Consider the following 12,619-nt stretch of genomic DNA (forward strand, 5'->3'; position numbering starts at 1 on the left):
TGTTGAGTCGACAGGCCTTGTTAATACAATACACACCCCTACTCTTTATACCCCTAAAACCTGCAGCACCCTTACAAGTGCATGTGACTAAAGCCTTAGAAACATTATTAGAGTCTGATCTTTTCTCTCCACAGCCAGTACAGAGACCACAATTATTCATGCTTTTATGTAATGTAATGCTCTTCTCCATGCCTGCTAAAGGTGATGCTGTGGAGTGCGATCATCCTCCTGTTAGCCAGACTCTGCCCTATAACCTAATAACATTATTTGAATCTTGATCAGCTGTAAGATCTGAAGATCGGTGATGTTTAAAGGTTCCTCTTTTACAGAATTATCTTCCTAAGCAGACCAAACGCTGACGCACTTCCTGTGATCAATGCGTGGAAAGCTGCATTTGCCGCCAGCTGAGTCACACAGGGTTTTTTTTCCCTTACTTTCACTTTAACCTCCTATTTTCCGCTAACTGTGTACCGTCTGCTGCATCCGCCTTCACCTCCATCCAGGGGATTCATTTCCTTTTCCATGCAATTAATCAATGTAATCATGATCTGCAGTCAGAGTTAATGAACATGGCACCAACTAATGGAAAGGAAAGCCAACGTTGTGTGTTTCTGGTGGCTTGTTGGTGAAATCTCTGTTGACTCAGCTGAGAGAGGCCTTAGTTTTGATGATTTAGTAATTATCAGTTGGTCACGAGCAGCAGAGGCCATTCTGTAGGTGACTGTTGAAGTGGAAGAGGCTGGAAAAACAAGATGGAGAGCTCCACTCCTCGAGGAATTACCATTCACACAGACATCTACTCTCAGCAATAGAAACTTTGTTAGAAGAGGGATTACAAGTGACTGATTAGTTAAGTGTTTGCCGCATTCTGGGGATTATGGAATATTTTTTTTCCACAAAGGAAAAAGTTTCCTTCCTCACCAAAAAAAAAAACTTTACTGCCTGTTCCTCCTCTGCACTCTCCATTTAATGTGAACTTTCCCAGAGGTTCACACATATTTATTTGATGAAAGGCATGTGCCCAAAACTCCAGTCTTGGGAGCCATTCCCCACCCCCAGAAACACCATCACGCTCAGCCCACACGCAACTCATGTTCAAAACAAAAAATGTATATCAGCCTTTAACCCTTTAACACCAGAGTTTTAGCTCCAGTGTTGACGTTCTGTTAACCACCATAACTATTCAATGATTTTTGCCATTATCATAATTCCAGCTGATTCAGAAGCTGATAAAAATAGGTTTGCGCTGTCATGCAACATGTAGCGTTAATGTGTTGTAAAATGTTACAAAGCCAAAACGAAGAGCTGCTTTTCCCACAGTCAGCATCAGCTAATTCATGATGACTATGTAAACATTCAATAAGTTATAGTATATCTGAAGGTACGTGCAAATCGGCTTCTGCAACTGGAGTTGGACTTTTAATTAAAAGTTTATATAAACGCCCGTAAACCCTCAGTTCCATGTTAAAAACTCTAACATTCCCACATTGGTACTCAATTTCAGATCAGTTTTTGGGTTGTCCATAGAAAACAGGTGTTCACTATCTGCGACCTGAAAGGTCAAACTGTTGAACTTTTGCCACTCAGGGACTCGGATTTGATAGTGACGTATGGGTAGCATCCTATTCAAAACACGGAAGTGCCAACCCGTTGAAAATTGATCATGGATGAGAAATTATTAATTATGGTTTGTGCCAGGCTGGAATTATATGACACCAAGTCTTTCAAATGTCCATTGGAACATTTTGTCTCAGCATGACTGTTTTTACTGCTAATGCCTGCACTTTGTCTTTTAACATATATCAAAGGCATGTGGAAAATTTTGAAAATTAATTGTTTTGTTTCATTTTATTTTTTTCATTGTATTGTATTTGCTGTTATTTAGTATATTTTATATGAAAAAATGTAGTTATTTAAGCATTTGAATTCACCTATTAATCAGTTCCCACCTGTTGATGAACATGTATAAAATAACCAAAAATAAATGTCGAAATAGAGCTGTGAAAAAAAAAAGCCTGAAGCAGGATTTGGGAGATTTGCATTTTTTTTACATTTTGCACCAAACGTCTTCCAAGTGTTCTTGGCTCACATGCAAAAGTACACAAAGAACTAAAGAAGAAGAAGAAACCCCTCCCTGCTTGTCTGTTGTGAACACCATATGCTAAAAAAGAGTTTAAAATACCCCAAATTGCACATTTTTGAACATGCAACAAATACCTGGTGTATCTAAACAGTGTGTGTTATTTAGATCTCACCAGTGACATCTCTTGTTTTAAAGGGTCAAGTGTAATTTTTTCCACCCCTATCACAACAAATGTGGCCTCTATCTATGAACTATTACATAACAATAATAAAAAAAATATAGTTCTTTAAAAATATTTGCACTAGTTCATTCAAATTGACACAAAATCTTAGCAAGAATATAAGACAAATTTTAAGTGGGACATAAAGAAGACAAAAAAATCTCCTTTTATGATATCAAGAGGGAGAGTAAAATTTATTAATTTTGTCAGTATGCTTTTAGAAAAAATACATAGTTTATTGTAGTATTAAAAATTAGAAGCAGGTAAAATGCAGCAAGGCGTTCAGTAAAATCAATTTGCCCTCGATGTACAAACTTTTATGAAAGACTCAATAGGTCAGTTAAGTTTTGTGATGAGAAGCAAGAACAGAAGGCTTTTTTTCCTTCATGAAATATTTTTTTGATTTCTCGAGGATCAGTGTTTCTCTAATTTATCAGTATTTACTTAAATCTGTGCCTAAAAGCCGTTGGTCTGTGGAGTCTAAGGATTGTGTTGGAGTGATGCAGCAGTTTCTCCTGCAGCCCTGCGAGCGCTGGAATCGGATCACAATGAAGCTGACGTGAAGCAGGATCCTCCAGCCTGCCGTGAGCCGGTCTTAATGCTGGATGCGAGGGTGGAGAAAATCCACCCTCTGAGACGTGTCACGACTCCACAATGGAAATGTTTGGGGAGAACTTAGGAGCTTCATTAGGATTAATGCTGAAAGGAGGAAAGGGGGATGTCTGCGAAACCTAAAGAATGGAGGGAAGGAAGAGCGCTCACTTGAGAAGTGGGGGTCTGACTTATGAATAAAAAAATACGTATCCATGGCAACAGAGTGGAGATTCCATCACTATATTCTTTTGAGGTTTTCTTAATTAGTTCAGATTGAAGCCCCCTGAAGGACAGAAAAAGAACTGCAGCTTTAAAGAAAACAACAACAGGGGTAGAGGTGATAATTTGAGTTTTTTAGGCAGAGTGATGTGAAAGAAAAGCTTTAGAACACAGAAGAGGCAGAGACAGAGAATCGTATCTGCCCAGACAGCACCGGCCTCCCTGTCCGCCTCCTCACAGCCGCCTGTGTTTGTTTGGACACTTTACAGCCTTTCATTCAGAGCCGGACCACTGTCGGCTCCTGTGAGTGCTCACCTGACCTGCAGCGCACAATACCAGGGAAGTAGGCGGACACTTTACTGACGGCACAGTCTGACAGCACAGAAGAGGAGCAAAGGTCTGTCCAGGACTGATAAGAGGAGCAGGGAGGCAAACAGTGAAGAATGAGGAGGAGGAGCGGGGGGGTCATGCATGTACAGAATTCTCTTCATCGTCTTCTTCATTATTCTGTTCAGCATAACTCTACTGAATAAAGTCTTTTCTGATACCTTGTTTGTTGGATGTCCTGCTGACAGGGAAAACATCTAAGGCAGCAAAGGAAAAAAAGCTTCCTCTGAAGTTGTCCGACTGCTGTGGGAATTCCAAATCAATACTCACTTCATTCTTAAGAATGAGTTTAACTCAGCCCTTCTCAGTGGCTAAAAGACATGGATGAATTATGAGTATGAGCCTCCTGGGCTCTGATGAGACATTTCCTTCCTCCTCTGTCTCATTGTTTTCAGTTATTCCTCATCATCTCCACCATTTTTATCTAAGTTATAAATACCCTTTGAGAGAATCAAATATGTTTAGGAAACCAGCAGTGAGAACAAATACTAAACTTCCCGCTATCTCCACAAGAGGGGTTCAGATGTGAAATAGCTGCAGGGAAGACAATTGTTACTCTAATAAGAAATTAAAAATAATTATTAAAGGCCATGTAATAAATACATACGAGCGACTCAACAAGATTCATTGATTTGCTTCCTCATTTAAGAAAAATATCTTTTATAATTTATTGTGTTCTGTATGCATTTCTTGTAATTCTGTACAAACACTATTTACAAATACTTAAGTTAAATGAAATAGACTGAAATGAAAAAAGGGGTTTAGACTTGATAAGTTATCAGACTTCATCCAAAGGGCATTTTAAACTTTACAACTAGTCATTTATTGTTTATATATATATTTTTTAACAGTTTGAAATAAATAAACAAATTAAAAAATAAATAAAATAAAAAATTCTGTGTATCCAATTATTTATTTGCGTTTTATGATCATTTTTATCTAATTTTCTGGACTATATTCAGAATAATGTGTTACAAAAACTATACATATATATTTTTTATATTTCTAATCAAATAAAGAAATAAACATTTTAAAACACAAAAGCTTAACAAGTAAGATTTCCCTAAAATCATACAGCAGCAGTGTTGTGCTGCCATTCACTGAAAGAAAAAGTGTGAAATTTAAGATGTTTTTAAGCTGTATTTTGTAACACCCAATAAGTCATTGTGTTTTGTATAAAGTCGAATGAGTTAATTTGACATAAAATTAGACAAAGTTGGTTGCTGAGTTTTGGATTTTTGCCATTTATTCTGCTGAGTTTTTCTAGTGCAGAACTGTCTTCAGTCAGAACAATACAATTGTAAAAGATTTTTTGTTTTTTTGTCAGCTTACCTTCTTAGCTGTCACATCCTCAGTAAAAGTAGCAGTAAAAAGTGTTGTACTAGATGTTGATACAGACGTTCAAAACTTTTTGAAATATAAAGTATGAATAAGTGAAATATCCTGACAAGGATTAAGCACAGAATTTCCATGATCCCTTCCCTTGTTGCTTTGCCCCACACTCGTAACTCCTGACCAATGACAAAAGAGATCTTTAGTGACGTGTTTTTTTAAAAGCTTTGGTCCAAAACAGAACTCTCCGGAGTCTGAATATAGATCAAATGTAAGGTTCGGGACTCATTACGGACCAAATTAAGTGGACTCGGTCTGGATAAATCGACTTTTCTAGTGTGAATACACCCTTACCCCCCAAAAATTGGGTCGTTTTTAGGTAGACAAACTTTAGCGGCAAAAAATAAAAATTACAAAAAGAAAAAGGTGACTCAACTGGCAGGTGCTACTAATTAAACGCATGATCGATTGTCTGCAAGTTTAAGCATTAAAAAGTCATTTCCAGCAGCTGTGATTAGTGAAAAGATTTTGCAACTGCTATTAATCAACAGCAGATTTAAGCAAGAACAAAAGACTCTACAGGCCCTGACAGCAAAAAAGCCAAAATAAGCAAAACACTTTTTTTTTTTTTTTGATGAATGAACATTAACACATCAAAATGTTTTGTGTGTTATTGATCAGTGGTTTCATTTCTCATTTAACAAATAAAAAACATAGCATTGTCATAGCTTGAACACACACAAAAAAAGGTTTCTTTATCAGAATCCTCCATCAGAATAATAAAGTGATGCCGATCACGTCTTGCTTTCCATCTGGCCTCTGATGTTTCTTCTCTGGGTTTCACACTGAGGACGGCTCTGTTTTGTTTCATCTCTTGGACAAACACTGAGAGTGTCAGCTGAGTTCAAACCAGGAATTAATCCTTGGAGTGTGATCTTCAGCTGCAGGGAAGGAGGAACATGTGGGCTTTTGTGCGGCTGTGCAAAGATTTAACTCCACAGAGGCTTCTTGTCAGGATGGGTCCGGCAGCTGTGGCACCTCTTAAAAAACCTGAAAGTTATTGAACACGCCTCTGCAGCTGACAGTCGCCCACCAAGGCCACAAGACAGATGCTGTTTCCGCCGAGGGGATCGACCCAATGCTACTTCTGTCCGTCTTAATCCACATGTGTGGTTACGTAAGCCGACACGCGTCTGATATTATGGAGGAGCTGATTTCATGTCCGGGCTGATTTGAACACTTTTCACGCGTTAAGCGTGGCAGCGAGTCCACCTGCCTGCAAGCTCTTATTGAGGCAAGGATTTGTGTGATGTAATTTCGAAGGTGCTCAGCTTATAATGAAACGCTGAGAGTGAAGTGGACAGAGGGTGAGTGATGGATGGCTGTGATGAATCGAGGGGTGGATGATGAATGCGAAGAACAGGGGAAACAACTTGCAGGGGAAAAAAGGCTGATGTGTGACTGATTTTTGGAGCTTTTTCTGGCGGCTGGCTTGAGCTGCTCTTCCTTGACCGTCGCAGGTTATCAGTCTGGGTTGGGTGGATGGATGGGAGGATGGCTGATGGAAGGAGGTGATATCATGTTTTTTTTTTCTTTGGCGCCACCACTGTCTCCTGGAAAAAGCAGCCCATTCAGATTGCTTTGTCTAGATAACCTATTGAAGGACGTCCTTGACAGAATGGAGTACTGAGGTCCTTTAAAGTCCCTGAGAAACAACCAGAAACCCTTCTCTCCACAGAAAAATAGAGTCTCAAACAGCATTTATCAGTATCCCAGTTGGATTCAGTAATGACTGAATCCACTTCTAAGATTTTCACTAAGTTCTTCTGCATTTGAAGACCAATGGTGAACTGTGGAGCATGCTCAGAGCACCACAACTGTTTTTATATTCATGGTTTCTAAACATTCTGACTGTTGATCTCTTTTCCTGAAACAATGATGTCCCAGCAGCCCAATGGGGACAAAAAATATCCCCCAAAACAAATAAGTCGCATCTAAAATAGAAGGGAACAGGAAACGGACCCTATGCACATATGTATGACACATTGACTTCAAACAAATTTTCCACTCCAAGATCATCAATAGAAAAATGAGCAGGACAAACTCGCCTTTCAGTAGAAAAAGTTAAAGTCACGCACCTATAGGCTGCAAGCTCTCTGCTCTGCTTCATTATGATGCATCCACTTGAAGACAAACAGATCCATGTACATCTTTGTTTTCCTCGTCTGACCAAGCTTCTGGCTCAAAACTATCTTCCTGGATTGCTACAATATTGCTCGCCATTTTTGTTGCATCACCAATGTTATGTTGGGGTTGTAGGGGGGGGTGTAAGCTAGCAGAAGGGAGTGTAAGCAAAAGAATTATGGGAAACGAGTTCCACCCAAAATACAGAGGTGAATTACTTGGAAACCAATACAAGTTTTTTAAAATTATTATTATGGGTAGAAACGTCTTAAACATAATTAAAAGACCATTGGGAACACTTTTAAAATCAATCAAAAAACTATTGGAGTGGATCTATAAGAAGTGATTTACTATAACATTTAACTTTTAAAGTAACGTTCCAAACAGCGGCTCCTTCATCCCTCCTCCCACTCATCACTCATGCTCCTATCTTTGGAGCAGAGCTTCTTACCAGCAGGAATTTCTCCATATTGATGTTCCACTAATGGAGTATTCGTTATTCATTTGAAGCAATCAAACTGTCAGATCGATGACAGCTTTGCTTTGGCCACGAGTCAAAGCAAACAGCCACAGGAGCGCGACTTCATCGTAAATCCGAAGCAGAACAACCATGTCGATACCTTACGGTGACCTAACAGCATGGAGACAATTTACAGTCTCAGCGTGTGTTTATAAATAACTTTACTTGCTCACTAAGTTACTGTAGAAGTCAGAGTAAGACAAGAGGATGTGATCAGAAATTTGAAATCAGTGCGTTTTATGTTAAAATTACACAGTTAAGAACTTGACCCCTCGTGGTGAACTGTTTGTTTATTTTATAGATGGAATGAATTTGATATTTTGAGGAATGATCATTGTGATTTTGATATGATTCAGACTAAACTATGGTTGTAATAGACCATCATTAAATCATCATAGCTGCCTAAAAACATCAGCTACAATCAAGAGTAAGGTTTTTACCATAGCTATCCTTCCTCATAAAAGTGTTATGTCTAAAGAAGGCTTGAGTTGATTGTCTTCATGTTATTCCTGCAGATTGAGGACATACAGTGGCCTGGAGGGAAGCAGGAGATCCCCAGCTCGGTGTGCAGCTCTCCCTGTGAACCTGGTTGGAGGAAGAAGTTGGTGAAGGGCAGTACCTGCTGCTGGCACTGCGAGTCATGTAACGGCTACGAGTACCAGCCCGATGAGTTGAACTGCAAGCTGTGTCCCTATGACATGAGGCCCAGTGCCAACCACTCGTCCTGCCAGCCCATTCCCATCATCAAGCTGGAATGGCACTCCGCGTGGGCGGTCATTCCAGTTTTTCTAGCTATGCTGGGCATTATTGCAACCATCTTTGTTGTGGCCACCTTCATACGATACAACGACACGCCAATCGTGCGAGCATCAGGCAGGGAGCTTAGTTACGTTCTTCTGACTGGAATATTTCTGTGCTACATCATCACGTTCCTCATGATCGCCAAGCCGGACGTTGGTGTTTGCTCACTGAGAAGGATCTTCCTGGGTTTGGGTATGTGCATCAGTTACGCTGCCCTCCTCACCAAGACCAACCGCATCTACCGCATCTTTGAGCAGGGCAAGAAGTCAGTGACGGCACCCCGGCTGATCAGCCCCACCTCCCAGCTGGCCATTACCTTCAGTCTCATCTCTGTCCAGCTACTAGGAGTGTTGATCTGGTTTGGGGTGGATCCACCAAACACCATCATAGACTATGACGAGCAGAGGACCATCGAACCAAACCTGGCTCGAGGGGTTTTGAAATGCGACATCACGGATCTGCAGATTATTTGTTCCTTGGGTTACAGTATCCTATTAATGGTAACATGTACTGTTTACGCCATAAAGACCCGGGGGGTCCCAGAGAACTTTAACGAGGCCAAGCCCATCGGGTTCACCATGTACACCACCTGCATCGTCTGGCTGGCTTTTATACCCATCTTCTTTGGCACTGCGCAGTCTGCAGAGAAGGTAAGCAGTCTTTGTATCTGATAATAAAGATAAGTACTGCTGTTGGGTTGGAGTCGAGAGTTACGTTCTCACCAGGCTTGGCAACGCACGTTCAAGCAACCACTTTCAATGAAAAACGTATGTAAATACACATACTTTCACGTTCAAAACTCTTCCATTCACGTGGTCACCACACAAGTTTCTATGACCATTTTCGGGCTCTACGCACCCATTGAACAGGCGTTAAAAGTAAAATTAAATTGAATTTTGATCAATCAGGGACTCTGCTTCTGTACTGACATTTGGATTAATCGATGTTCCATCCATTTGATAATTGATCATAGGGGAAAAATTAATAATTGTGGTTTGTGCCCAACCGGAATTATATGACACAAAGTATTTCATATCAGAATAGAGCTGTGAATTTTTTTTTTTTTTAAAAGCCTAGAGCATTCTTGGACCCGCACCACATATCTGGTGTGAACATAGCTAAATAATTGTGTCCTCCATGGATATATTTCTGGAAAAATCCTCTTTTCTGTTTAGCCTTTGCTACATAACATTTATCCTTTAGATGCAAATTAACTTTAAACAAGAGTTGCAAAGGAATCTGGGTCATGCACATCACTGTTGCCTGTGTGGTGATCATCTGCTTTTGTCTTAGTTTTGTTTTGTACAACACAATTAAAATTAACAGTACAGATAACAATGAACTAAGATTCTGTGGTTTTAGACGTGATGTGTATAAAGTTGAAAAACCTTCGGTGGCTTCATAGTGTGGAGGAAACAGCAGGTAATACAGCTGTTGAAGAAATAAAATCTTGAGGTTTCTTTTTTCGGCAGGGATAGATGGTGATTGATATTCCAGACTGTGTTTATACAAATGTGTCTCACATGTTTTCCAATAACTGAAGCTTTCATTTTCCTGATGCTAGTCATGTTGCCACCGTCTAATATGAATTGTAATGAAATTCTGCCTGTCTATTTTATTTTGGACAGACTTGTTTCTGCCTGTGTGGCAAAGGTTTAAAGTCTGAAGGTATTTCTGATTTCATATAAAAGATTTCATGATGGTTTTTTTGTTGTTGTTGTTGATGTTGTTGTTCGGACTGTCGTGAAAAATCACATAAAAGAAAAAAAAGATAACGGTTGAACACCGTAAAAGAAAGGCTGGAGCTCATATCTGGTGCAGAATTTGATACAAATCTGCAAAGTGACCTCAATCTTAGGGCCATATCAATGTTTGTCAGACCTTTACCGGACTGTAGTGTGACATTTGCCACAGTTTTATATTGCTGGGGTCTTGGAAGAAACCTGACTGTGTTGACAACAACATAATGTCAGACAGCTGTAACAGACGTCTAGTCATTGCGGGAACAGCGAGGTCTGAGTTTCAGGAAACATTCGGAGTGACACGTCTGTCCGTGGTGATCCTGTTTTTCTCTGTCCGTTCCTTATTGTGCTTGGCTTCGTAACCTTTTTGTGAATGTATGTGACTCACTGGCAGATTAATCCAACCTCAGTGTCAGAAAAGAAAAAGAGTCTGAAAACTTTAACACTGGTGGGATTTAAGGCCCAGTCTCCAAATTTAAGCCCAAAGGTTTAAAACTTCCCTCAAAGTAATTACAACTCTAATGTTGATTTTTTTTTTTTTTTCACAAAAAGTACATTTGAAAAATCCCACCAAAAAGAATCTGCAAATATTTAAGAAGATAATACATTAACAAAGTAATGCAAGGAAATATATGACAGTAATGAAACAGGTCTAACAAGGATGAAACTGTTGATGATAAACTTAACTAGAAGTAAAAACAATTAGTGTTAGGGTTTTAAAGGCAGACTGCAGTGTGTGCTCATCTTTAGCCAAAAAAAGATTTAGCTGGGAAGTGTCTATAAAGTTTTGTACAGTGAAAGCTTGTGCAGGTGTGCTCCAAACAAAATAAACACAACAGATTCTCGCCCCCAAGTCATCACATGTTGATGTTTGGCTAAGGACCCCATTTTGATGTTTTGGGTGTCCTCAACTCGGCGTTTTTTGACGTTCTGGCTGTTCTCATTAAATCACGGGTCCCTAACCTCCGGGCCGCGAACCAGAACCGGTCCAGTACCGCGACGCGTAGCACACCAATACCTAAACCCTAACCCGACCAGATGCGGGGTCGGAACCAGACGTGGTACCAGGCGCAAACCAGTACCAGGTTATGGTTAGGGTGCCGGTACCAAGGACCAGTTGGCTTCCAGTACCACGTCCCGAGGGTTGGGGACCCTTGATTTTACTAATAGCCAGCACGTCAAAAAACGACGAGTCGGGGACATCCAAAACATCACAAAGTGACACGGAGGGGTCCTTAACCAAACATCAATGTGTGACCACACGGGAATGAGAATGTGTTGATATATAATATAAAGTAAACATTAAAAAGGGATATGTTGTTGTAATATTAATATTTGGTATTAAACCAAATCATGAGACTTGATTAGGGACACAGTTCTGCTGTCATTTGTCTTGAGTTTCTATTGGGATATAGCAAGCAAGTTGGATAGTAAGAAGTGATGGATGGATCGACAGATAACTGAATTATTTCGAATTCCATTTTAAATTATTCCAAGTGAAATTATTGGGTCTGCTGAAGATAAAAGACAATTATTTTAAAGTTGTTTTTTTTTAAAAAAGGGGTTCAATAGAACAAGGTAACCAAAAAAGAAGCATTGAGCCTAGATCTCCTGACTAAATACAATATGTCCGTCAGGCATAAATCTTTGACCTTTTTGATAAATTATCTGTTAATCGTTAATGAATCAATATGAAATGAAGAAGCTTGTTCATTTGAGAAGAAATTCTATAAATTCTGTAGAAGGATGATTCACAGAAACGAACCTGCACATGTGCAAAACAGAGGCTGAGATTCTCCTCATGTCAGCAGCAGTTTCCGGAATAATAAGTCTGACAATATTTGGTCAGGTGGTGCTGACTTTCTTCCAGTGAACTTGTTTTCCTCAGCTGCGTGTTAAACTGGCAGGAGGCGTTGCCCGCTGGCTCCCCATGGTTTCCCAGCAGGAGGAATGCTGCTGCAGTCTTAATGTTCTGGAGCGATCTGCAGGAATGTAGCTCCTGCTGGGGATGTTTTTACACCACAACATTTCACATTTGAATGCAAACTCAGATCAGGACACGCACTTCCTGTTCTCTCCAGCAGACTCCTGTTCTGCGAGCGAAGCTGCCGATGTGTTCACGTGGGAGTCCGTTAATAGGAAGTTCTGCTTTCAGGGTGGATCCAGGTGATGTTTAGTTTCACTGAATTCTGCTTCTCTCGTTTGTTGGATGATCTGAGAGGTTCTGACTGCAGCAGCAGGTGACTCACTGAATATCTGAGCAGCAGCCGGAGGCAGCAGAATATCTTTTAAGCTTTGTTGGGATACAGAAAGCAGAACCTCCAAAAATGTGCCCTCCATCTTTGAAACCAGGCTTATAGCACACCCCTATGTGTTTTGTCACCTTGCTCATACTTCTCCTGATTTTAGGATTTCTTTGAGAGTAACGGAATCAGTACTTTATATGGTTTTCACTGACTTATCAAAGAACGTTCCATCCTGAGCAAAAGCCACATCTGACATTCCTTTAGTGTGTTCATGTAAAAAAAACTGGAGTC

General features: G+C 40.1%; 1 protein-coding gene across 1 annotated transcript in view; it reads left to right on the forward strand.

Annotated features, from left to right (window-relative positions):
- LOC112144627 (metabotropic glutamate receptor 7) overlaps positions 1-12,619 on the forward strand; it is a 224,648-nt gene that overhangs the window by 177,553 nt on the left and 34,476 nt on the right. Inside the window, exon 8 of the mRNA XM_024269253.2 lies at positions 8,055-8,990. Within this exon, the coding sequence (XP_024125021.1) occupies positions 8,055-8,990 (936 nt within the window). The remainder of the gene's footprint in view (positions 1-8,054; positions 8,991-12,619) is intronic.

Source organism: Oryzias melastigma, linkage group LG5, assembly GCF_002922805.2.
Source record: "Oryzias melastigma strain HK-1 linkage group LG5, ASM292280v2, whole genome shotgun sequence".
In the NCBI taxonomy this organism is placed as follows: Eukaryota; Metazoa; Chordata; class Actinopteri; order Beloniformes; family Adrianichthyidae; genus Oryzias; species Oryzias melastigma.